Source organism: Saccopteryx leptura, chromosome X (assembly GCF_036850995.1).
Source record: "Saccopteryx leptura isolate mSacLep1 chromosome X, mSacLep1_pri_phased_curated, whole genome shotgun sequence".
Taxonomy (NCBI): Eukaryota; Metazoa; Chordata; class Mammalia; order Chiroptera; family Emballonuridae; genus Saccopteryx; species Saccopteryx leptura.
In genome coordinates, this window is record NC_089516.1 from 12,770,667 (window position 1) to 12,794,463 (window position 23,797).

At 40.9% G+C, this 23,797-nt stretch overlaps 2 protein-coding genes across 6 annotated transcripts in view; both read right to left on the reverse strand.

Moving 5' to 3' along the window:
* The window catches only part of SH3KBP1 (SH3 domain containing kinase binding protein 1), a 442,009-nt gene that overhangs the window by 388,291 nt on the left and 29,921 nt on the right, over nt 1-23,797 (reverse strand). The window lies entirely within an intron of this gene.
* The window catches only part of BCLAF3 (BCLAF1 and THRAP3 family member 3), a 73,813-nt gene that overhangs the window by 20,070 nt on the left and 29,946 nt on the right, over nt 1-23,797 (reverse strand). For 3 of the 5 annotated variants that reach the window (XM_066357667.1, XM_066357666.1, XM_066357665.1), the window contains 9 exons: nt 18,876-18,953; nt 15,238-15,345; nt 13,707-14,297; nt 12,673-13,332; nt 7,956-8,128; nt 6,314-6,428; nt 5,536-5,599; nt 3,927-4,042; nt 1,097-2,742 (listed from right to left, as the gene is read on the reverse strand). In XM_066357667.1, the coding sequence (XP_066213764.1) occupies nt 2,628-2,742; nt 3,927-4,042; nt 5,536-5,599; nt 6,314-6,428; nt 7,956-8,128; nt 12,673-13,332; nt 13,707-14,297; nt 15,238-15,345; nt 18,876-18,919 (1,986 nt within the window). In that variant the 5' untranslated portion in view covers nt 18,920-18,953 and the 3' untranslated portion in view covers nt 1,097-2,627. Of the gene's footprint in view, nt 1-1,096; nt 2,743-3,926; nt 4,043-5,535; nt 5,600-6,313; nt 6,429-7,955; nt 8,129-12,672; nt 13,333-13,706; nt 14,298-15,237; nt 15,346-18,875; nt 18,954-23,797 lie in introns of those variants that run through there. The other 2 variants (XM_066357669.1, XM_066357670.1) reach the window with 1 other exon arrangement.

The window sequence follows — 23,797 nt, forward strand, 5'->3', positions numbered from 1 at the left end:
ATATAAAAGTTCCTCTCTGCCTTGCTTTTCACCTATCCCTGACCAACACATAAATATTTTTCTTTCCCCTGCCATCAAATTATAAGCTCCATGAGGGCAAGAGCTTTGTGTATAATTTTTCACTGTATGCTCAGTGCTTAGAACAGTGACTAAAACATAGAAGTTAAATATCTAAATATTTGTTCAATATGTGAATAAAATATTTTTATAAAGTTAATTCTAGATCAGTATTGATTATAGATTGTTATATAGCAAAAATAAAAATTGATGTTTTCTGTAACCTGCCTCGCTAAAAAAATAAAATCTTGGCAGTTTGATGTCTTCTTAAAGTGTACTGGTACTATTTTGAAACTGCTTTTTCACACACACGCCATGCCTATATAGCACAACACCTCAATGGTACTGTAGGGAACTTCATAATGCTGACCACAAGAGGGAGAAACAGAGTGGCAGAGGAAGACAGAGACATTAGGGTAAGAGATTGACAAGAAGAGGGAGAAAATGCCTGACCAGGCGGTGGTACAGTGGATAGTGTGTCAGACTGGGATGCAGAGGACCCAGGTTCGAAACCCTGAGGTTGCCGGTTTGTGAGGTCGCCGGCTTGAGCACAGGCTCATCTGGTTTTAGCACAGCTCACCAGCTTGAGCCCAAGGTCGCTGGCTTGAGCAACGGGTTACTACCATATGCTGTAGTCCCCTGGTCAAGGGATATAGGAGAAAGCAAATCAACGAGCATATAAGGTACCGCAATGAAGAATTGATGCTTCTCATCTCTTTCCCTTCCTGTCTGTCCCTCTCTCTGTCTGTCATACACACATACAAAAAAGTGAGAGAGAACAGGGCCCAGAGACTAGAGAGAATGTCCGAGTGTTAGGCTTACTTGTGAAAGATTACCTAAAGTGTCAGGGAATAGACAGTGATCCCGCTCTAAAAGCACTACCCATTTCATATCTCTGTGCTGTCTACGCCTTTGGAAAGACTTTGTTCATTCCATAGCTATGAACTGAACTCAAGCAGTGGGGAGCAACATAGACACAGAGCCTGCATACAACTTTTTAAGGGAAAAAAGATCACACAGGTGGGAAACTGCTACATCTTATGATTTATGGTTTTATCATATTTCATTTCTTCTGAATTTCTATGGAAATCTATACACTGATTAATGCAACAGGTTTATGCAAAAATATTAACGAGGTCAATTTGGATAACTGAATTTCTAAGATAAAAGGATACAATTTTTTTTATTTTAACAAGGAAATTAAATTAGGATAAAGGGAGATTAAAGATTCTATATAGCTTTTTGTAAGATGGTGAAGATATGGAGACACTGGGACCCCACCATCACCATGCATATACACATTGCTGGTGAAAACGTAAAATGGTACAGCCGTTGTGGAAAACAGCCTGGCAGTTCATCACAAAGTTCAACGTAGTTATCATAGACCCGGTAATTCCAATCCGAAGTGTATACAGGAGAGAAATGAAAACATGTCCACACAAAAACTTGCACACAGCCCTGGCCGGTTAGCTCAGGCAGTTAAAGAGAGTCATCCTGAAACGAGGTTGTGGGTTCCATCCCGGGCAGGGCACACACAGGAAGCACCAGTGAGTGCACGACTGAGTAGAACAACGAATGAATGCTTCCCTTCCCCCTCCCCCTCTCTCCCTTCCTCTCGGTCTCTCTGAAGATAAAAAAGAAGTTAAGCCCTGGCCGGGCAGCTCAGTCAGTTGGGGCATCATCCCAGAATGCCGAGGTTGCCGGTTCAATTCCCCGTCAGGGCACATACAGGAGCAGCTCCATGTTCCGGTCTCTCTCCCTGCCTCTCTCAAAAAAGAAAAAAACTTGCACACAAATGTTCACAGCACCATTATTCACAATAGCAAAACAGTGGCAACAAACCAAATACCCACCTACTAGTGAATGGATAAACAGAATGTGGTCTATCCATACAATGAAATATTTTTCAGCCATAAAAAGAAATATTCATGCTCCATGGAGGAATGTTAAAAACATTATGCTGTATGAAAAAAATCAGTCACCAAAGACCACATATTATGTGACTCTAACTCTAAGAATTGTCAAGAGCAGTCAAAGCCATACGACAGAAAGTAGATTAGGGGTTACCAGGGGCCGGGTGCAGGGAGATCTAGAGAGTGACAACTAATGGGTACAGGGTTTCCTTTGTGGGTGATAAAAATGTTTTGGAATTAGACAGTGGTAGCAGTTGTACAACTTGAGACTATACTAAAAACTACTAGACTGCTCACTTTCAAAGGGTAAATGTTATGGCAAATAATATCTCAATTTTTAAAAATCATCATAGTTCCACTGCACCACCCTGCTATCCAATACAAATAAAATAGTCCAACAGACCCAGCGGAAGACATCTTGCAGGAAGACATCTTTGCGTGCTACACCATCCGCAAAGCCGGCATTAACACTGACCAGCGGCTCTGCACCTTACATGCATCACTTAACCCTAGCCACTACTGTGAGTGTAATTCTTATCTCTTCTTTACAGCTGAGGAAACAGAGATTTAGTTAGTTGTCCAAGGTCAGTCACACAGCTAGGTCTCTACAGAGCCCAGCGTTGAGCTCAGGTTTAACTCTGGAGCCTGAGCTCTTAATCATTTCAAAGGGTGAAGACACATTCTGAAGCAATCCATGGTCTTTGCAATATGTTGATTATCTTCCATCTGTTTTAAAATCCTCTTTCTCGGTACAGTGAGTCTCTTACACTTGCTGGGTTGAGAAAAACACAAGAGAGCTTGTGTCACTAAATAGCACAGTCAGGCTGTGCCACCTGGGGAAATTGGACACTTTCACCCACCAAGGAATGCAATTTTCACTAACTTTTAACTGTTTTATATGCATCACGTAGTTTTGCCATTTTTTAATTGGTCCCAAATTTACTGTTAAAATCAAGTCCAGTTTTAAACAAGCTCCATATGTTTTGACTAGCACCTAGTTACCCATAAGCTTGACTTAAAAGTCTAGTCAAATATCAGTAGTTTGACACTAAGGAGCATGTAAAGGGAATTAGCACTGGTTAATTCCTACCCATACATTCCTACTTTCTGGGCAATCCAAATAGTATGAGGACTGTTGGGGTGAACTGGAAATTTTGTCCCGTTCAATTATATTTCACAATCATGTGCACGTGCTGCTGAAGCAAGCACTGTATGTCACAATTGTGTGGCAACCACAGTTGCCATGAGCCCCACAACTTATCAGAACTAGAGATAAACTGGGGCCAATATAGAATACTCAGAGCCCCTAAAAAGAAGTGCAGCATTGAAAAAGAAAAACAAGAACCTACTGCCAATCAATTTGCTGTGCACGGCATAAGTACTTCGCACGTGCCGGCTCATTTACTATTCTAACCTCTCCGTCACAAATTGGTCATGCTCATTTTAGAGAGGAAAAGGCTCCAGAAACTAAGCAAGTTTGCCCAAGAGCCTGTAAACTGGCAGAGATGGGATTCAAACTCGGTCTCCTCTGCACTTTCTACAACACCTGCTGCTGTTGCACGGTCAGACATACACGAAGAGTTGTGAAAGAGAATTGCACTGACCTCAGCAAATTTTGTAATGTTCAAAGAATACCAGCATCTAAAAGGCAGAACGTGTCAGAGGTTGAACCAGCTTGAGCCAAATAATCCATTAACTTGCTGGTCCTAGCTCTCATTAATGATTAAAAATACTCACTTACTCCCCACAATTTTTGTTGTTTAAATCAAACAGCGTATGATGATCACTGAATAAATCTGAAACATTGTAATAGATTGTACTTAAACATATCATATAGATTAGAAGGGTTTAAATCCCTACACTAAAAATAAAAATTATCGTTATACCAAAAAAATGGAAAAATACGCCGATACCAGAAGCTCCCTGATAACAGGGCATTTTTCATCTACTGATTACCTCTCTGCAGCACTAGCTATGTGAAAAATGGGCTCATCTTCTTTCTGTAATCGCTCTTTTCTCCTTCTTTCAATGTCATGTCGGAGGTCATTGGGATCTATTACATTGACCAGAGTCTGAGGAATTTTGACAGAAGACAAACCATGCACATTACTGTTAGTTGCACGAAGACCATGTCTAATAAGAATCTTAAGTAAAAGTCCTAAATAAGTTATCTTGTACTTATCCTGCTAACTGTAGTGTCAACTTATAAGAAAAATACTTGGAGATAAAACTGCTAACGCAGAGTCAGGGAAGTTCGTGACATTGAACCAGGAATCCCACTTCTGGGACTCCATCCCAAAGAAAAGGCTATTTACTCAAATATATTACAAGTGCTCTATTTAAAATAACAAAACAACAAAAATGGAAGCAACTTAAATATTTTTAAAAAGGGGAGGGAAGGGAAGAATGATTTTGTGGTAAATTAAGTCAAAGGACTAAGGTACAGCATTTAAATTATGTTAATATAAAATATAATATAGATGATGTGGAAGTAAACAGGGGGGAAACACTGTTGAAAAAAGGTAATTGAAACTTAAAAAGCCTCAATCGTAAAAGGTCATGGGGAATTCAGAGATTTTTACATAAAAGGAGTGTCATTACGATTTAAGTAAAAAGAAAAAAAACTGCCTATACTAGGACAGTGACCATGTTAAAATGCCAGATATAGGACTGCAGGAAAAGATAAACCATATTTTGTGTTAACTGGTTGGATTTGAGGATTTTTTAATGTCTCATTTTAAAAGCCCTCAAATGTCCTTTAAGTTGATTACAGTACTGTGGTGAGTAGACAGTTTCTGAAAATATCATTTATTCAATAAACTAACCTCTCTGCATAAGTTAAATATAAAGTATAACCATTCACAAGTGAAAAAATTATTCATATATTCTATCAGAAATGTATCAAAATCTCTCCTTTACAAAAACTCTTTACTCTCAAAGACTAAATTGGCAGCTCTTTAGGACTTAATATACTTGTTCTAAAACAAGAGCCGTTTTCTTTACCCTGGCTAGTTAAGATATTTTTAATTAGTCAAGAAATGGGTAGAAACCACCATACCAACACATGACAATAAAAAAAAATCAGTATTATTTGCATTATTTTGCTAATTTTTATTCCATAGAATCTTTCGCACATTCTACAATAAACAAAAGGTGGTATCAAATAAAACTAAGTTCCTTTGCATTCATTCCACATACAATTTAAAAATACATTCTCCACGACAACTTTGGAAAAAGTGGGTGTCAAACCTACTTTCTGCAAGCTTTACAGTGTGGGGTTTTAGAATGAATATTAAATGCTATAATTTTGTGTCCATTTTACAAACCTGTTGTCTTCAGGGACTGTCTCGCTCAGGGAATATTTTGTCTTTGTCAGTTTTCTCTCTGCCACCTGGCCAACAACTACAATCACTTGGAAAGCCTTGGAAATGTCATATTCCTGGGTCTCAATCCTTCTTCCCCATCTACTTTAACTCCCTATTTTCTAACTCCCAATCAGCAGTTCCCTTTCTTGTTAGTATACCAACAATAACATAATCTCTCATCAAAAATTGTATTTACTTACCTGTTCTGAACCACATACCATACTTTGTCTATTCTGTGGCTCGGCCAAAGACAAATCTAGTCTCCTAAAATAATAAAGGCACGTTACAATTAAATAATTGTTAGACACTGACGCCTTGACTCTACTACTACAGAATGGAATTTGAGGTCAAGCTGGTGTGTCTTGGAGGAGCAAAAGAAATGTGCCACCAGGTGGGTTTGCAACTGTGTGGCAGTTTCTCAAGACATACAGAGCCTTTGAACAACATCACAGTAATGCCTTTGTGGTTCTCAAATCACTCATCTGTGCAACCTTAAACTTGGCTCTGGTGATCTACTGCATTCTAACATTGATTCAGCTCAGCTCACATGACAGGGTATGCCACCTGCTCAGACAGGTGCCAGTAGCAGAAGACATGTAGGTTTTCATCTGGCTGTTCTCAGAACAGCCATTTCTGACCACGTGAAGCAACCCATGATTTCAATGGCTCAACAACTGTCTTTCATTCTTCCGGTGATAACTTCAGTAGGCAACTACTACAGACACGGGAGAACTAAAGTTAGGTAGGACAATATTTTCAAAATTCTACACACATTTAAACAATGCTAGTCAATGGCCTCAATACAACCTATTCCATCATAGTGCACAGGCCCAGTACCTGCTTGGGTCTGTCCTGTTTTAAGGTAGGAAATCTGGTCCTAGAGCCTACAGCAAGCCCAGGAGGCAGGACCTTTGAAGCCGCATCTCTTCTGAGGCTTATTCTCATGATTTAAATGAACATAAAATAATGAATCATTACCTGTGAATGACTGGTTCTAAATCTGATTTAATTTCATTTACATCTGCAGCTTGTGTAGGTTGTATTTTTGAGAAACGCTCATGTAGAGTAATGGCAGGTGATGAAAAATAAGTTGCTGAAAAAAGAAAGTTTTATCTTGGTGTAAAACTGATTCCACTTAAAAGATATATATATAAGCACAGAGAGAAGGGATTATTGAAAAACATCCAAGCTGTTTTCTCTTGATAATAAGTGGGACCTCAACTTATTTCAGACTAATTCATAGCACTCCTATGCTTTCTCAAGCGCACACAACAGTAAAACACTTGATTTATGAGCCCAAAGATTCTGTTTCTATTTGACATGCCTGCTTACTTGATGGGGAAAGATAGTAGCTTTCTCAAAGTGAGGCCCTCTCTTCTCCAAAACAAGACTTGACTATATCTGGGAAGTCAAGATGACCCAGAGCTCTACGTCCCCCAGAGTAAAAAGTAACTCCTAAAACATCAAAATGATTCTGAAAAAACACTGTTGTGTTCACATATCACAGAAGGCCTTCTAATGCCATTTAACACTAACTGAAGCTCATGAAGACATTCTAAAATCAGTTAGGCTACAGGCTTTTAACAGGATAGAGAAAAAGATAATATAGGACTCATCAGAATGCTCCTTCAGCAATCTTTTTCCCTAACTTGCTGTTACTGTTCTGAGACAATCTCCTTGATTCTCCTGCAATGCCAGCTCCCTTTCAGCCAAGAATCACACTTTCTTTGGGTAAGAAGGGCTGGAACTAAGAATGTGAATTGTTTCAGACAAATCGCATGCTTTAAAGTAAATATATGCCTTAGTTTGAGGGATGCAGAGAAAATAATTCGTTTTCTAAATATGTTTATGAAGGTAAAAAGATAAATGTAATTATCCAGTAAGCAATATAAAATAAAAATTTTGGAATTCTTGACGGTGTCTAGTTTTTAACACCCACAAACTGCTTTCCTTATGCAGCATCATTGAGGAAAGCTGGTTTACATAACTGAGCTTTCCAGTCACTGGAAATTAGCCAGCAGTCAAAACAGAACAAAATAAAAGGATTCATTGCAAATCTTTAAAGTATTTATTACGCAACTCCCTAATGTCATAGAGTAGGTCCATATCAAACCACAATCTTTTATTGACCCCTTAGTGTGACCCTGGCCTAAAGTCCCCAAATTCCCTCAGGGGCATTAAAAATATCACCAAATGCCCTAGACCTCCAGATTCCTGGAGTTTCATATCTGGTTTCTGTCGCTTCCTCCTTCCTGTTCTGTTCTCAGTTACTGTTTCTTGCAGTACGCTTGTCCTTTGCAGCAGCCAACCTCTCTCCTCATAGCTTTTGATTTCTAATCTACTATGAGCTGAAGCACCAGGTTATTGGAACCTCATATAAACTAGGCCTAGGTGCCATGGCTCCCCTGGCAGTCTAGTACTCTTGAAAATAATAATTTAAAAAACCAAGTAGGCTCGAATTAATGTCTGCTGCTCTCTTCAACAGATTTTCTAATTAATGATCTAGCTTATAATGACATAGTAATTACTATTGCAATATCACAGATATTTTTCTGTATCTTGTGAGAAGTTAGTACATTATTTTTATGTTAACCCTAATGCATGTGTAAAATATACTAACCTTTAATTTGATGAATTACAGTTACGATTTCCTTAGCAAATTCTTCTGGAGGTTTGTTTTCAGTATTCTTTGTTGAGTCCAGATGTGCAGACATTCGTTGGAAGTCCTCACTTTCACTGCCAACAGGAACCAAATCATGGGGCATCTGTCTCTTTGTCTCACTAGAAACAGTGCTAGAATAATTTGGAAATGTTTCACTAAATTTGAAACTACTTACTGAGTAAAAAACTTATCAGAAATTAATCAAGATAGCTATAAAACTAAAAAGATGCTTATATTTCCTTACAATTAAGGTATTAAATTGCATGCCATCAAACATGTATGATAATGAGTAGGAGAAAATAGCTATAGAGGCATGGTTTTGAGTTCTTTTCAAATCAGAGATCATTAAATATTTGCCACTTAAAGATCCTCAAAATCCTAAGTTAAACAATTTTTATTTCTAAAATACAAGGCATTAAATACACTCCATATGCAAAAATAATCAATTAGGTTGTTTTCTACTCCCAAATGTCCACAAAATTACAACTCCAGCAAGCTATACTATCTTAAAATACTACCAAACTTTAAAGCTGATATCAAACATAATAAATTCTGACTTCATAGAAATCTCTGAACATCTATATCAGTAATGAGAAGCTTAGAATAGTATTTCAAAATCAAATTCTGTTGAGGTTAATTTAAACTTAGAAAGTCTCACGATACTCTCAGAAAATAGTCTCAATTATTAGCAAAGTTACGATTTGAACTAATTATAGCGTTTACCCTAAAATGTATACTTAAAGAAATGCTACCATTTATTATATAAACCCAGCTATTTTACCACTTTAATGCTTTCTGAATCTTTATAACTTTTTTTGTGACAGAGAGAGACAGATAGGGACAGACAGATAGGAAGGAGACAGATGAGAAGCATCAATCCTTCATTGCGGCACCTTAGTTGTTCATTGATTGCTTTCTCATATGTGCCTTGAGGGGGGCTACAGCAGACCGAGTGACCCCTTGCTCAAGCCAGCAACCTTAGGCCTGAGCCTTGCCAAACCATATGAGCCCACACCCAAGCTGGCAACCTCGGGGTTTCGAACCCGGGTCCTCTGCATCCCAGTTAGATTCTCTATCCACTCTGCCATCGCCTGGTCAGGCTATAATTTTCATTGAGTTCTCCTGACCTTTAGGTACCTTTATAAAGCCATTATTATGACATAAAGCTAACAGTTATTGAGGGGCTTACCATATGCCAAACACATATGGGGCCTAGTTAGAGCTTACAAACATTATCTCATTTAATCTTTATAATAGCCCTGTGGCGAAGGTGTCAAAACAGAGACAATGGATGCCCTGATTGTTTTGCTTTACGTCCCACAGGTCAAGCATTCACATGAACATGACCCCTCTGAATATTATAATAGGAAACTATAACATCTCAAGAATGCTGCTTTTGCTTAAAACTATTCTTAGGCCATGGCTGGTTTGCTCAGTGGTAGAGCATCGGCCCAGCATGCAGACGACCCAGGTTCAATTCCCAGTCAGGGCACACAGGAGAAGCGCCCATCTGCTTCTCCACCCCTTTCCTAGCTCTCCCTCTCTCTCTCCCCCTCCCGCAGCCATGGATCGATGGGTTCATGTGAGTTGGCCTCAGGCGGATGCTAAGGATGGCTCCACAGCCTCCGCCCCAGGCTCTAAAAAGAAAAATGGCTCTGGTTGCTGAGCAATGAAGCAACAGCCCCAGATGGGCAGAGCATCACCTCCTAGGGAGCTTGCCGGGTGGAGCCTGGTTGGGGCGCATGCAGGAGTCAATCTGTCTGCCTTCCCTCCTCTCACTAAAATTAGAAAACAAACAAAAAAGAACTATGTGGAGGCAGCAATGTCTCCTGGGGCCCATCACTCCCCTTATCCCCTTTCAGGATGGGGAAAGGTCTGATGGGGGTGGGAAGGCCCTCTTTGTATCTCTTCAGTGGGAAGTAAAAGGATTAAATGCACCCGTGGCTAATATACTCGGTTCCAACATCAACTCTGCTAGCCAACCTTCCCATCTTAGATGCCTAGTACCAGCGCCCGGGGAAGTCAGAGGGGCCTCGGGCTGTCAGCACCAGTGCACTCTTCCCCTCAGACCGGTACCCGCTGCTCCTCCTCACTGCCTTCCTGCCTTGACCAAGGTCCAGGCTCTCACCTACTCCAGCCAACATTCAACTAAAAATCCCTTCATCTACCTCAAGACTTCTGGATATATACAACCTGGTGTTTGGGTTCATAATACCCTTAGAACAAACGTTCACATAGTGACTCCCTAACTTACATTCTAAAACATACAATTATGAGTCATATGTAACTTCTACCTCTCACAATGCAGTTTGTGACAAAGTGGTTTACTAGAATATGGTCTGTATTAACAGAAGTATTAACTAGGCAGTGAGCATTCAAGCAAGTATCTATCTACTGCTGTTCTAGATACAAGCTGGAATCTAGAAAAATCAGTAGGTGACAGCCATATGTTTTTAACTACATATATCAATACTTGACCAAAGCTAAGTAAACAAATGGACAAACTGAATCATCTTAGACTTTCAAAGACAGTGAATAAACTCTCCAGATGTTAAATAAATAAACCTCTCTCTACTCTGGGATTATTTTAATATTTTCAAGCAGAAGAAAATCTAATTTATGATAACAGTTGAGAACATGACTCCACTGAGGTCAGCATTAACTACCTCTGTTTTATGGGTACTTCATCAGTCCATCCATAATTCAATCCAACCCCACAAAGTCTTCCCCAACTCATTAATCAATAAATAATTATACCAGAAAGGTTTTGTTAAGCACAAGGCTTTATCACACTGAAAAGATGCATATATGTATTAAGTTATTCATTCTTCAGGTGTCTAAATAGAAAAGACTTTCCTGATACGATGTTAGAAATAAAAAAACCTTAACATCCCTAACTTGACACTTATAGTGGTCCTTGGGCTCTTAAAATTAAGAATCAGTAGGCAATATAATAGCACAAAATGATTTAAGACATAGTAAATGAAATAGGATTCAAAATACAGTATGAAATAGAATTATAAATACAGTATTATGGCAATCATATAAAATATACATAGACCCTGGCCGGTTGGCTCAGCGGTAGAGCGTTGGCCTGGCGTGCGGGGGACCCGGGTTCGATTCCCGGCCAGGGCACATAGGAGAAGTGCCCATTTGCTTCTCCACCCCCCCCCCTTCCTCTCTGTCTCTCTCTTCCCCTCCCGCAGCCAAGGCTCCATTGGAGCAAAGATGGCCTGGGCGCTGGGGATGGCTCCTTGTCCTCTGCCCCAGGCGCTAGAGTGGCTCTGGTAGCGGCAGAGCGACGCCCCGGAGGGGCAGAGCATCGCCCCCTGGTGGGCAGAGCGTCACCCCTGGTGGGCGTGCTGGGTGGATCCCGGTCGGGCGCATGCGGGAGTCTGTCTGACTGTCTCTCCCCGTTTCCAGCTTCAGAAAAATACAAAAAATAAAATAAAATAAAATATACATAGAAAAATAACAAAGCTATATTAAATTATTAATAAAATTGTCCTAGGGTAGTAGGATTATGAATTGCTTTCCCACCTTTATTTGTCTTAACTTTCTGTACCACAACTGTATTTATAAATGTTTTCTGTGCACATATAAATATACATATGTATATTTCAAATATTTTCACAAATATGGAAAAAAAAGGGGGGAGGGTGTCTGCCATACCTAAGTTTAAGGAAAGAAACAAATTATATTTTGTCCAAAAAAAAATGACTTTGGGTTTACCTAACTCCCTGTCACATACTAACCTTGGATTTTCTTTTCTTTTCTTTTTTTAAATAAAATTCAGATACGTCGATTGTGGACATAAGTGTGCCAAATCAACATGGCCCGTCACTTTTTATCCACATACTGGTAGTGTATTAAAGTAATGAACCGACTTAGCTGACTAAGGCAGTGCCTTATTATTCTTAGAATTCATAATGCAAAAAAGCATGTAAATCACATTAGGATAATACAACCTATTATGAAAGTAGTCTACTGTTTTAAAAGAATCATTAAGAGCTAAACCAAATGTCTTATAAATAGGCCTCTAATTTTTTAGTATATGTGCTACTGAAGTGAGCACACTTTCTAGTCTCTAGCCTAATTTCCTATACCTAGGAGAATCTGGTAGGTTGACTGCCAGTCATTTTGAGATGGCGCAAGAACCCCAATTAAGTCACCAGCCTCTCTGATTCACAAGGGGTCACGTGCATTTGAGACCCAGATACTCTGACTTAAATAAGTCACTTCATGATTCAAGGCCTCACTCTCCTAGCCTATAAAATCAGGGCCTTTCAGGTTAAAAATTCTCTCAATTTCAGGCAACAGGGAAAACAGGCTCTGAGAAACTGAGCAAGTTGTCTCTGTGAAATCTACCTAACTTATCCCTGGATACAGAAAACCTGGCAATAATGACACGCAAATTCACAAAGAGGAATAACTCCGAATGCTCTGCTCCCAAAAAGCATCCTGAGATACGATGTGGAAACAAGCAGACATGAGATCACCCCACATTCCTAATCATGAGAGCCATCCGCATTACATGGCTTTTTTGGAAAAAAAGTTTAGGCAATCCCTCTCCCTTGATGGACTCTAAACACACTATTAATTTCCTTTTCAAATCCTCGAATAAAGGTGGCAGAAACAGTTATAAAATACTATTAATTAAAAAAAGAGATAATACCTGGATGTATCTGTTTTCTCTTCATCTATTTTAAATACGACTGACTTCTTCCTAAGGCTAGCAGATGAAGTTTTCACATTGGAAGGTTTACTATCACCAAGTCGGTTACTGGAAGGTGTTCTCTCTGTTCTGCTCTTTTCTTTATTTGCTTTCTGCCTCTGTTTGCTATTTCTCAGGCCAACATCACTTTTATTTGAACGAGTAAAGGCAAAATAGTCTTTCTTAAATGGTTTGAGATGATCTTTGACTTGCTCATCCTTAATCTCTTTCCTTCCTCCATCATCAGCTAGCTTACTGGACTCTCTACTTATAGAGCTATTTAGAGAAATGCATTCTCTCTCTTCATCCCTAGAGTGCTTCTGGGTTCTTCCATAAAAAAAGTCCTGGTAGCCATCTGAGGTCTTAAGACGTTTGCGGCGAAAGTCACTGTACACCTTGGTTGCTGAACCAGTCCTGGGGGGTTTCCTGTGAGCGTGCTGATAAGCTTGGTAAGTCTGGTAAGTGTGGTGCCACTGATCTTTCTTCTCTTCGAAGGGCGGAAGAGACGGCCAGGACATCCACGGTGGGCTTCCGGAGTGCTCTCTGACTTCATAGCTCTCCATGCTTGGAGGTCTTCTTGACGTGTGTTCGTATTTTCTGTACTCACGATCCTCAGGATACCTGTGGTGACATAAAGCAGTTTCAACTTGCAATACAGAAAAGAAAATGAGAACTTACATGTGTGCAATGTTGGGTAGCATGGCTTTAAATGCAGAATGCAGTGGCAAAGTTAACCTATAATACTTCAAGCCAATTCATAGAGGCTCAAGGTAGGTAGAGAGAAAATACCACCTTATTTTTACATATTCTAGCCACCAAAATGATTTACTCTTTAGAAAAGACTTCACTACTAGCAGTAGACATAACTACATTACAGTGCTTTTTCTCTCTTCAGACAAAAGCTTTTCAGGGTGGTTATCTTCAACTATAAAGTAAACACATTTTTTCATTTGTGGTTTTATACCAAACTACCCAGGTTTAATGTTTTGCTATACCTCTTTTGAAAAGAGCTCCCGTCATGAAAAGCCTCAGAGCTTCTTTGAAGTGACTGGGAATATTTATCATCTCGTATCCTCTGATACCCAAACTCATCTTCACGGCACTCTCCTTCGAATCTAAAAGCATCTGTTCTTGACCTGTGATGTGGTTCCCCTACTTTTCTAGTATTTCGAACTCTGTAGTAGTCATCAGGATTATACCTGCCTTGCTCTTGCTGAGAATAATAATTACACCAATACCCTGAGTAGTATACATCCTCTGAATATTGGGGATTATACTGAAATCTTGTGTTATCGTCCTTTCTTCCTGGTGAGTATACTTGTGAATATACTTGATAAGGATTATAAGGATAAAAATCATCTAAATAGCTTCCTCTTGTGTATGGAGAAGGTGATCTACGCTCACAAAATTGGTAATATGTATTTTCATAAGAAGAGATTCTTGGTTTATTCTGTCCATGTTCTGTAGTGCTCATGCTCCAACTGGTGGGTCTTTTCGAATCCTTCCTATAGTCATGTTCATGATACCTATGAGAGTATCTTCCCTTGTAGTAGTATTCAGACTTTCTAGGTACTGATGATAAAGACCTATGTAAGCAAACACAGAAAAGTTTAGTTCGTTTGAAGGCAATAAACTAAGTTTACCTTACTTAACATGACTTACCGAAATAAAAGATTTATTTTCTACTGTTTCTCCCACTCAAATTAATCAATTTGCTATCTCTGCATTCTAAATTGTCCATGTGGGGGTTGGATTATGCTTGTTCCAATTCAGTAAGTATACTCTTGCCATCTGAACTGATGTATCCCCTGTGTGCATTAAAATGGGCTGAGCACAGCCGTCCTGTTGGAGAAGGACCAGCTTAAGTACACAGCAGGATCCATTTTGGAAGACTGCTGACAGCAGGACTGGTCAGCAAGAGCTTACATCAGGCTCAATGGTCAGGTAAGAAAAAGGCAGAAGGCAGGCTAGATTCATACAAATAAATATGTAGAATCTCTGGTGAACTGAACATAACCTCTGAAATTAAATTAGATTCTAAAAGGCCCTGGCTGGTTGGCTCAGAGGTAGAGCGTTGGCCTGGTGTATAGAAGTCCTGGGTTCAATTCTAGGTCAGGCACACAGGATGAAGGGACCATCTGTTTCTTCACACCTTCCCTTACCCCTTCTCTTTCTCTCTTTCTCCCTCCCCCCTCTCCTGCAGCCATGGCTCAAATATTTCGAGTAAATTAGTCCCGGGCACTGAGGATGGCTTTATGGCCTTGTCTCAGGCACTAAAATTGCTCGGTTGCTGAGCAATGGAGCACTGGCCCCAGATGGGCAGAGTACTTCCCGGTAGAAGGCTTGCCAGGTGAATCTCCATCAGGGCACATGTAGGAGTCTGTCTCTCTACCTCCCCGCCTCTCAATGAATTAAAAAAAAATTAGATTCTAAGAGTTTTATGCCACATAAACTCAGACCCAAAACTGACCCGTTTCTCCAATTGTCTCTCTAGGAAGGCTACATCAAGGAGCAGAAAATACATACCTCAATGGTGTGGAGGTGGGGGAAGAAGAGGTTCTGAAGGCTTGAATCTCATTCCTGCTTCCTCCATAAGTACCACTATTATAGAAAGAGTCCATTTCTCTCTCAGACCTATTCCATTACGTGTAAAATGAAAGATGCATTGTTAAAACAGACTGTGGCACTTTGGCGAATGGTGCTTCTATGCTGCTATAATGCTCTCCAGGGACAGCACACCCTTCTGTCGCTCCCTTCTCTAGCACCTCAGCATTGCGAACACCAAGCCTTTCATTCCCACTGAGGAGGAAGACCTCTGTCTCTAGAGAAAGCAGTCAGTCGGAGTTGCCTAGACTTCAGGATAAGAGAGAGGACTGCCACTATATGGAACACAATGAAGTTCAATTTTGCACCTGGCAATGTCTCCTCCCATCTGACCTGTCCAAACTCCCCATCTCCTCCCTGAGGGTTTAGTATCTTCTAATCAGTGAGGCTGCTTCTCTTTTAGCTCCTGTTATCACTCCCTCTTCAGAGGCTGCCTCAGAACAGGAACCACCATGAGTAAAACTCTTTCCATTTGGAGACCTGTCTGTGCGTGCCCTACGAGAAAGGAGGCAGACTGAGCTTCCTCGCGTACATACTGGGATTGATGTACTGAGCTCAGTGATATCGACCTCTGAAGTCACCAAGCCAGATGTACTGGCAGGTGTGTTAGCCTTAACAGAGCTCTGTCACCCAGCTGCGGCTACCCCTGACCAACGTAGAAAGAAGCAACTGGAGCTTCTGAGGACTTCCTGGGAGATCTCATTTCCTCCACTGCTAGGGAGAAAAGTCAGCAGCCAGAGGCTGAGACCTTCAAGACTGGACAAAACATTCAATGTGACTTTAATCCATACTTCACGTTGAATACACTTTGATATTATATTTCACTTCAAGGTTTTAATGCACAGAGCCACTTTGTTCTGAAGGAGATTGCTGGGATGGTGGCTATCATTTGCAGTTCTCCCAAAGAGAAAGAAGAGACCCAAGGAGTCTACTGGCAGACAATTCTCCACGGCTGCTGCCGTTCCGCACACCTCGGGAGCAGAGGCGCAGACAGCTTCTGTTACAAGGCAAACAGTCTGGCAAGATGGAGCTAGGGCTTCCCTCAGGGGTACAGGGCTGTCTGTTTGCTCTCCAGGATAATATGATAATGTCTACTCCAAGGCAAAAGCCCCTCATGGGACTTGGGTTCCTCAGCTATGTCATCACCTTGTTGCTTCATTATGTAGCGCCGCCCTGGGTGGGAAGGGGGGGTGGAACATGGAAACATGGAGCTCAGGCGCCTGCTGCACTATGAGTAATGAAGACCTTTGCCTCTGCTCCAGGACGGCCTTGGAAGAGGCTACTGAGTTAGCTTGTAGGTCGGATCAAATATCAGATCCTTTACAGTTTTTCAGAAAACTGAGAAGGAATCCAGAAATCAGGGACTAAGTTGGCAGGTTTTTCTCTCCCCTCACCAGGGCCTACCACAAAAGGATGACACAAAAGGACCTCTATGATGCTCTCCATGTTAAAATCATTCACTTTTTACATTCCTCCTCTTTTTGAAGCTCCTCCCCATTACTATTTGGTCTTGGAAACTCCAAATTAAAATTGTGAAAGAACTGTTTGAGCACTGGCCAGCTGGCTCAGTGGCAGAGTGTAGGCCCAGTGTGTGGAAGTCCCAGGTTCGATTACTGGTCAGGGCACAGAGGAGAAGCTACCATCTATTTCTCCACCCCTCCCTTTTCTCCTTCTCTTTCTCTTTCTCTCTCTCTCTTCCTCTCCCATAGCCACAGTTCAATTGGTTCAAGAGCTTTGGCCCTGGGTTCTAAGGATGGCTCCATAGAGCCTTCACCTCAGGCACTAAAAATAGCTCAGTTGCAAGCATGGCCATAGATGATGGACAGAGAATTGATCTCAGACAGGAGTTGCCGGGTAAATCACGGTTGGGGCACATGCGGGACTCTCTCCCCTCCTCAGTTAAATTAAAAAAAAAAAGAAATGATTGATTAGTCATTGTAAAACCATAATGAAACACAGACAGCAGCCAAGTCATATTAACATGAAAAATCTTGATGTGCCTTTTGTGTATGTAATTATGGTCCCTTTTATGAGTTCTACAATGTAATAGTCACTATCACAGCTCTGTGCCTTTGCTCCTGTTATCCCTCTTAACTGGAATACTTTTCTTCTCTCTTTCAGCCTTTAGAAATACTATGCACACTTAAATAGCCAGCTAAAATCTCATCTCTTCCTTAAACACTTTCTTAGTACAGTGGTACCTTGACATAAAAGCACTTTTTAAATCACGAGCAATTTGAGATGAGCAGTCACTCATGGGATATTTTTTTGCTTTAAGTCACGAGTGGATATTTGAATCACGAGCTTCTGCCACCCTCCACTAGATGGCCTGCTGAACCTTCTGAAAGGGAGGAAGAAACAAACTTCCATGGAAAGGTTTTTGTTGAAATGGCCTCTAAGTGAAAGCGAGGAAATTGTGGTGAAAAAGCCAAACGTCAGTGAAGAAAATGATGATTATTGGGCAAATGAGCTTGTAAAATTTGTATTTTCTGAGTTTTCTCACTTTTATTGTTAAAAATGGTGCTGGGCAGCTGTCTGTGAATTGCTAATTACCTTCCTGCTTGGGAAGGGCTAGTTATGCTAATGTCTCCTCCTCTGCCAGCATCTTCACCTGACCTTGAAGGTAAATACACTTCATAAACCAGTTTATTTCTTTACATTCTCTCTTATTATGTATATATATGTATGTATGTGTTATTTATAAAGTACATTTTCTTACTTAAAAGCATATAAAACAAAAATTTTGTGTGGTTTTTGGGGGCCAGAATGGATTCATTGCATTCCCATTAATTTAAATGGGGAAATTTTATTTGACTCACGAGCAAACTGAGTCACGAGCTTGGCCATGAAACGAATTAAACTCATGTGTCAAGGTACCACTGTATTCCCCTTTCACGTCCACAGAAGCAGCATTACTCCTTCCCTGTGGATCCAGACTACTCTGTCTCTGAGAAAGTCACTTGCACACCTTTCCCAGCATACCATCACTGGCTATGATGTCACTCTCCCCAGCCAGCCTGGGCGCCTACTGAAGGCCGGAAGGTGTTATGCTCGCCTTTGCAGCCCCAGAACTTGCCTATAGCAGGCATACAATCAATACCAGTTGAATTATGGCAACCTAATTTTATATCTTTGATACTACCAACCAGGAAAGAGGAGAGCTGAACTACAATTGAGTTATTAAAAACTCTACTATTCTGCCTGCAGAATAGGAAACACCTAATTTCTTCAAACATACTGATTATGACAACAAAACAAAATACACACTAGAAAGTTCTAAACCACTTATTGTTACAAAATGTGGAACACTCTCAAAGAGGTTTTTCACTCTCCCTTGTTGTGGCCACTGCATTTTTTATTATGGCTCAATTCTAGCTGCCAGCCGTAATCAAAGAAAGAGGCCAACTCTTAGAAATACAGCCTTTATCGCTGTAAAATGCCTACTGTGAATAGCCAGGCCCGTGAGCTTGCTGAAATAGGCTCTTAATAATACTGGTGAATTTGAAAGTTGAAGGACATCTCAAATCCAAGCTTGCCCCACTGGACTAGGACCTGCTCACCTGTATCTCCCCCACCTGGGGGACTGAGAGCGTGACCGTGCCATCCTCTCCCATGTGAGCCACTATCCACTTTTTACACTGCAAAGAAACAGGGTTATTAGCAAGTTTGTAGAAAAAGCCTGCATCTGCTCTAAAAACAGTGAATGCCACTGGTGAAAAAGTTACTAAAGCCCTCTGTGCCTCAGTTTCCTAATCTGTAAAATGAGGATAATAATAGGACCCACCTTACTGCCATGCTGTGAGAATGAAATGAATTAAATCAGGGGTGAGCAAACATTTTCCGCAAAGGGCCAGAGAGTAACTATTTTAGGCTTTGCAGGCCATTCTCTTCTTTTTGAAACAACTCTTTAAAAATATAAAAACTGCCTGACCAGGTGGTGGTGCAGTGGATAAAGTGTTGACCTGGGATGCTGAAAATCCAGGTTTGAAACCCTGAGGCTGCCAGCCTGAACATGGGCTCACCGGCTTGAGCACATGGTTACCAGCTTGAACACAGGGTCACCAGCTTAATCATAGAATCATAGACATGGCCCCATGGTCACTGGCTTGAGCCCAAAGGTTGCTGGCTTGAACCCAAGGTCACTGGCTCAGCTGGAACCCCATTCAAGGTACATATAAGAAAGCAATCAATGAACAACTAAAGTACCAGAACTACAAGTTGATGCTTCTCAACTCTCCCTTTCTCTATGTCTCTCTGAGAAAATAATAATAATAAAAATATAAAAACCACCTGACCTGTGGTGGCACAGTGGATAAAGCATTGACCTAGAATGCTGAGGTTACTGGTTTGAAACCCCAGGCCTGCCTGGTCAAAGCACAGATGAGAGACAACTACTACGAGTGGATGCTTCCCGTTCCTCCCCCCTTCTCTCTCCTCACTCTAAGACAAAAACCTTTTTTTAAAACATTCTTAAGTCAAGCCCCCCCACACACATACACAAACAGGGTCCGGGTCCAGTCACCAAATGCAGTATAGTTTGATGATCCCTGAGTTGACTTATGAAAAGGGCTTAGAATATTGCCTGGAACACAGCAACTAACAAGTAAGTGTACCAAAAAGAGGAAAAAATTACCCAGAATCCATCTGAATACAAGCACTGCTACCCTCCTGTCTTTCACCATGTACATAAACACTTCATATAATCACAGTCAAAATGTTTAAGAATACTTGATGGTATCTCCTGTTTTTTCAATTGTCACATAATAAGAATTACAGTGACCAATGACACAGTGGCCCCTCGTTTATCACGGGGGTTAAGTTTCAGAACCCCCCATGATAGGCGAAAATCTGTGAAGTAGCAACCTTATATTTATTTTATTATTTCTATATATTTTAAGGCTTTATAAATCCTCCCCACACTCTTATAAACCTTTCCCATACAGTTATTAACCTTCCCACACTTATTTTGCAGCAAAAATTAAAATAATATATAAAAATACCTATATACCACAAAATCCCACGATATAGCAAAAAATCTGCGATATAAAAATTAGGTATATATAATTTAAAAATCTGCAATACAGTGAGACCATGAAAAGTGAATCTCAATATGGTGAGGGACGACTGCACTCAATTCCTACCTACCCTCCATCAGATAATTAAGCACAATTAAACATTTACCTTGCTTTTGATTTTTTCTTGCTAAAATAATTTCAAATAAGTAAATATCAAAAGACACAAACTTGATTTTTTATTTTTATGTGAGAGAGCAGAAAGGAGAGAGAGACAGGAAGGGAGAGAGATAGAAGCATCAACTCATTTATGCGAGATAGCAGAGAGAAGACAGAGACAGGAAGGGAGAGAGATGAGAAGCATCAACTCATAGTTGCATCACTTCAGTTGTTCATTGATTGCTTCTCATACATGACTTGACCAGGAGGCTTCAGCCGAGCCAGTGACCCCTTGCTGAAGCCAGTGACCTTGGGCTCAAGCCAGCGACCTTGGGCTTCAAGCCACTTACGTTTGGGCTCAAGCTGGTGATCCCATGCTTAAGCTGGCAAGCCTGTGCTCAAGCAAGATGAGCCAGCGCTCAAGTCAGCAATCTCGGGGTTTCGAACCTGGGTCCTGAGCATCCCAGTTTGATGCTCTATCCACTGTGTGACCACCTAATCAGGCCAAACTTGATTTTTTTTAAAAATACACTTCAATCTTTAAAAGAAACTGATAGTTTCGGGAATTGAATTTTAAAAGTATGTCATCAGGGTATAATCTTCCATACTACCTATTATTTACATTGCAGTAACCCTCCTTAGTTCTGATATTATAAATAAGTAGTTCTCAACTTACTAGCCCTAAACCTTTTGGGCCTTCAAAATTATTGCCATTGGTCCATGAATAATACATACATCCACCATGCACATATTATGTAATACATGTCACAAATATCTGAAGATACTATAGTGACTCTTAAAATATAAATGGCTTGTCACTATGTAGTTTTCTATTGACTGATCAAGTATAATTATGATGTTGATATCAGTTTAAAAAGGGAGTCTTCACAGTCACACATTTGTAAACTGTAGTTCTAATGAAATTCAGAAGAAAGTAAAAGCATATAAGGTGAAAGGACTTGAGTCAGCTCACCAAATAAGTATATTGAAGTCAATTCATTTAGTTATTACACTAATTTCCAAAAAATGAATTTGAAGCTAGGAAGAACAAATAGTTCAGATGTAGTAGAAGATTAAGATACTAAAGAGGAAGTTGTTTACTAATAACTACAAATATCAAAATGCATTCATTCAACAAATGTTGCTGAGTACATATCATTTGCTAGATCTCCTCCCAGGGTGACCTTTCCTCGCTTAGCTGGATATGCCGTTTAGAACCCCTGATTTCTTATAGTTAGTCATGAAATTCGGACCCTCCCCTGACCTTTCTTCCCTTGCATATTGCAAGTCATATGGTTTTAGACCCCCTTAGAGCAAATCATGTGGTTTTCGAGTACTTTAGAGGAGGAACAAACAAGAAAGCTGGAAAATAGTGCTTAAGCATTAAGCCCTCAAGGTAACATCTAGGCCTCAGTTATGTTTTCAGCTCCAGGCCCAGAAAAGCAGAAAACCTGACAAAGGAAAGCCGTGACTGATCTCAGGACCAGCTACATTGACTAATAACCCCCTGTCTTAGTGCCAACCAATCAGTGGAGAACACCACTCTAAAAGAATACACTTGGAGAACTAATGAATATTTTATTAAGATTCTCCCCTGGGACCCTGGCCAGTTTGCTCAGTGGCTAGAACAGCGGTTCTCAACCTGTGGGTCGCGACCCCGGCGGGGGTCGAATGACCAAAACAGACCCCTGTGTTTTGGTCGTTCTACCCCCGCTGGGGTCGCGACCCACAGGTTGAGAACTGCTGGGCTAGAATACTGACCAGGCATATGGACGTCCTGGGTTCGATTCCAGGTCAGGGCACACATGAAAACCGACTATCTGCTTCTCTCCCCTCCCTCTCTCTCCCCTTTCTTTCTCCCTTCACCTCCCGCAGCCAGAGGCTGGACTGATTGGAGCACTGCATCATCCCCATGCACTGAGGATAGCTTGGTTGATTCAAGTGTTGGCCCCAGGCAGGGTTGCCGGGTGGAATCAGTTAGAAAGCATGCGAGAGTCTGTCTATCTTCCCTCCTCTGACTTAAAAAATAAATAAATAAATAATTTAAAAAAGATACTCCTCTGGGACCTTCCCTAAAATCCCCACCCTTAAAACCCTTAGGACAGAGGTCCCAGGGCACTCTCCCTTCCGGGGGCATGCCTGCGCCTTTCTCTTCCCCTTTCTCCTCTTTTTGCCCCAGATATATATTCCTCGCCCTTCTCTTTCTCCTAAGCTCTAAGGGAACCCATGAATCTTGCAACCAGGAGAGCAGTGGGCAGCTGCAGCTCATCCCAGGCTAACCCCTGAACCTATCTCCAAGGTCCCCTTTCCCCTAGCTTTCTTTCTGTACGGCCAATAAATTCTTTTACTTGCTTCATTTTGTCACTTGATTGAATTCTTTCTCTCAAGATAAGAATCGAGGTCTCCTCGCTTCCCTCACACCCCCTGTAACAACTACAGTGTTTGGACTTCTCATTGTCTATACTTTCTCCCCAGTCTGCACTCTCATTTAGTTTCAAGGCTTTAAATACTCTCTATAAACCAGCAGCCCCCAAATTTATATCTCCAGTCCTCACCTGTCCTCTGTACTGCAGTCTCACATATCCAACAGCCTACTAGCAGCTGCAAACATGCCCAAGAACAAACTCCTCGCTTCCCTCCAAACTCTGCTCTTCCCGCAATCTGTCTCACAGTATATATGGCAGCTATATTCTCTGAGTTTTCAACAAAGAGGAAACACAAATGTTCAATCAACATAGGAAAATATACTCAGCCTTACCAAATCAGGAAAACAAAATTAAACCAGTAAGATACCATTTCACACTTATGAGATTCACAGAAACTTTAAAGTCTGATGTTGCTGTGTTTATAAGAGAATGAAAAAAAGGTTTCTTAACTGAGGAAAATACCTCCCCAAAAAACCATGAAGCAGAAGAAAACTCTAAGCCTGTAGTCCAAACAGAATAAATATAACCCAAAGCATTTAAGGATATTCTTTAAAAACCCTCCTTTGCCCTGGCTGGTTTGCTTAGTGGTAAAGCACTGGCCTGGCATGTGGAAGTCTCAGGTTCTATTCCCAGTCAGGGCACATAGGAGAAACAATCCTCTGCTTCTCTTCCTCTCTTTCTCCCCCTTCTCTCTCTCACTCTCTCTCTCCCTTCCTCTTCTGCAACCATGGTTTGATTGGTTCGAGCACATGGGATCCAGGAGCTGAGGATGGTTCCATGGAGCCTCCACCTCAGGTGCTAAAAACAGCTCAGTTGTGAGCACAGCCACAGATGGGCAGAGCATCGGCCCCAGATGATGGTTGCCAAATGGATCCCAGTCAGGGC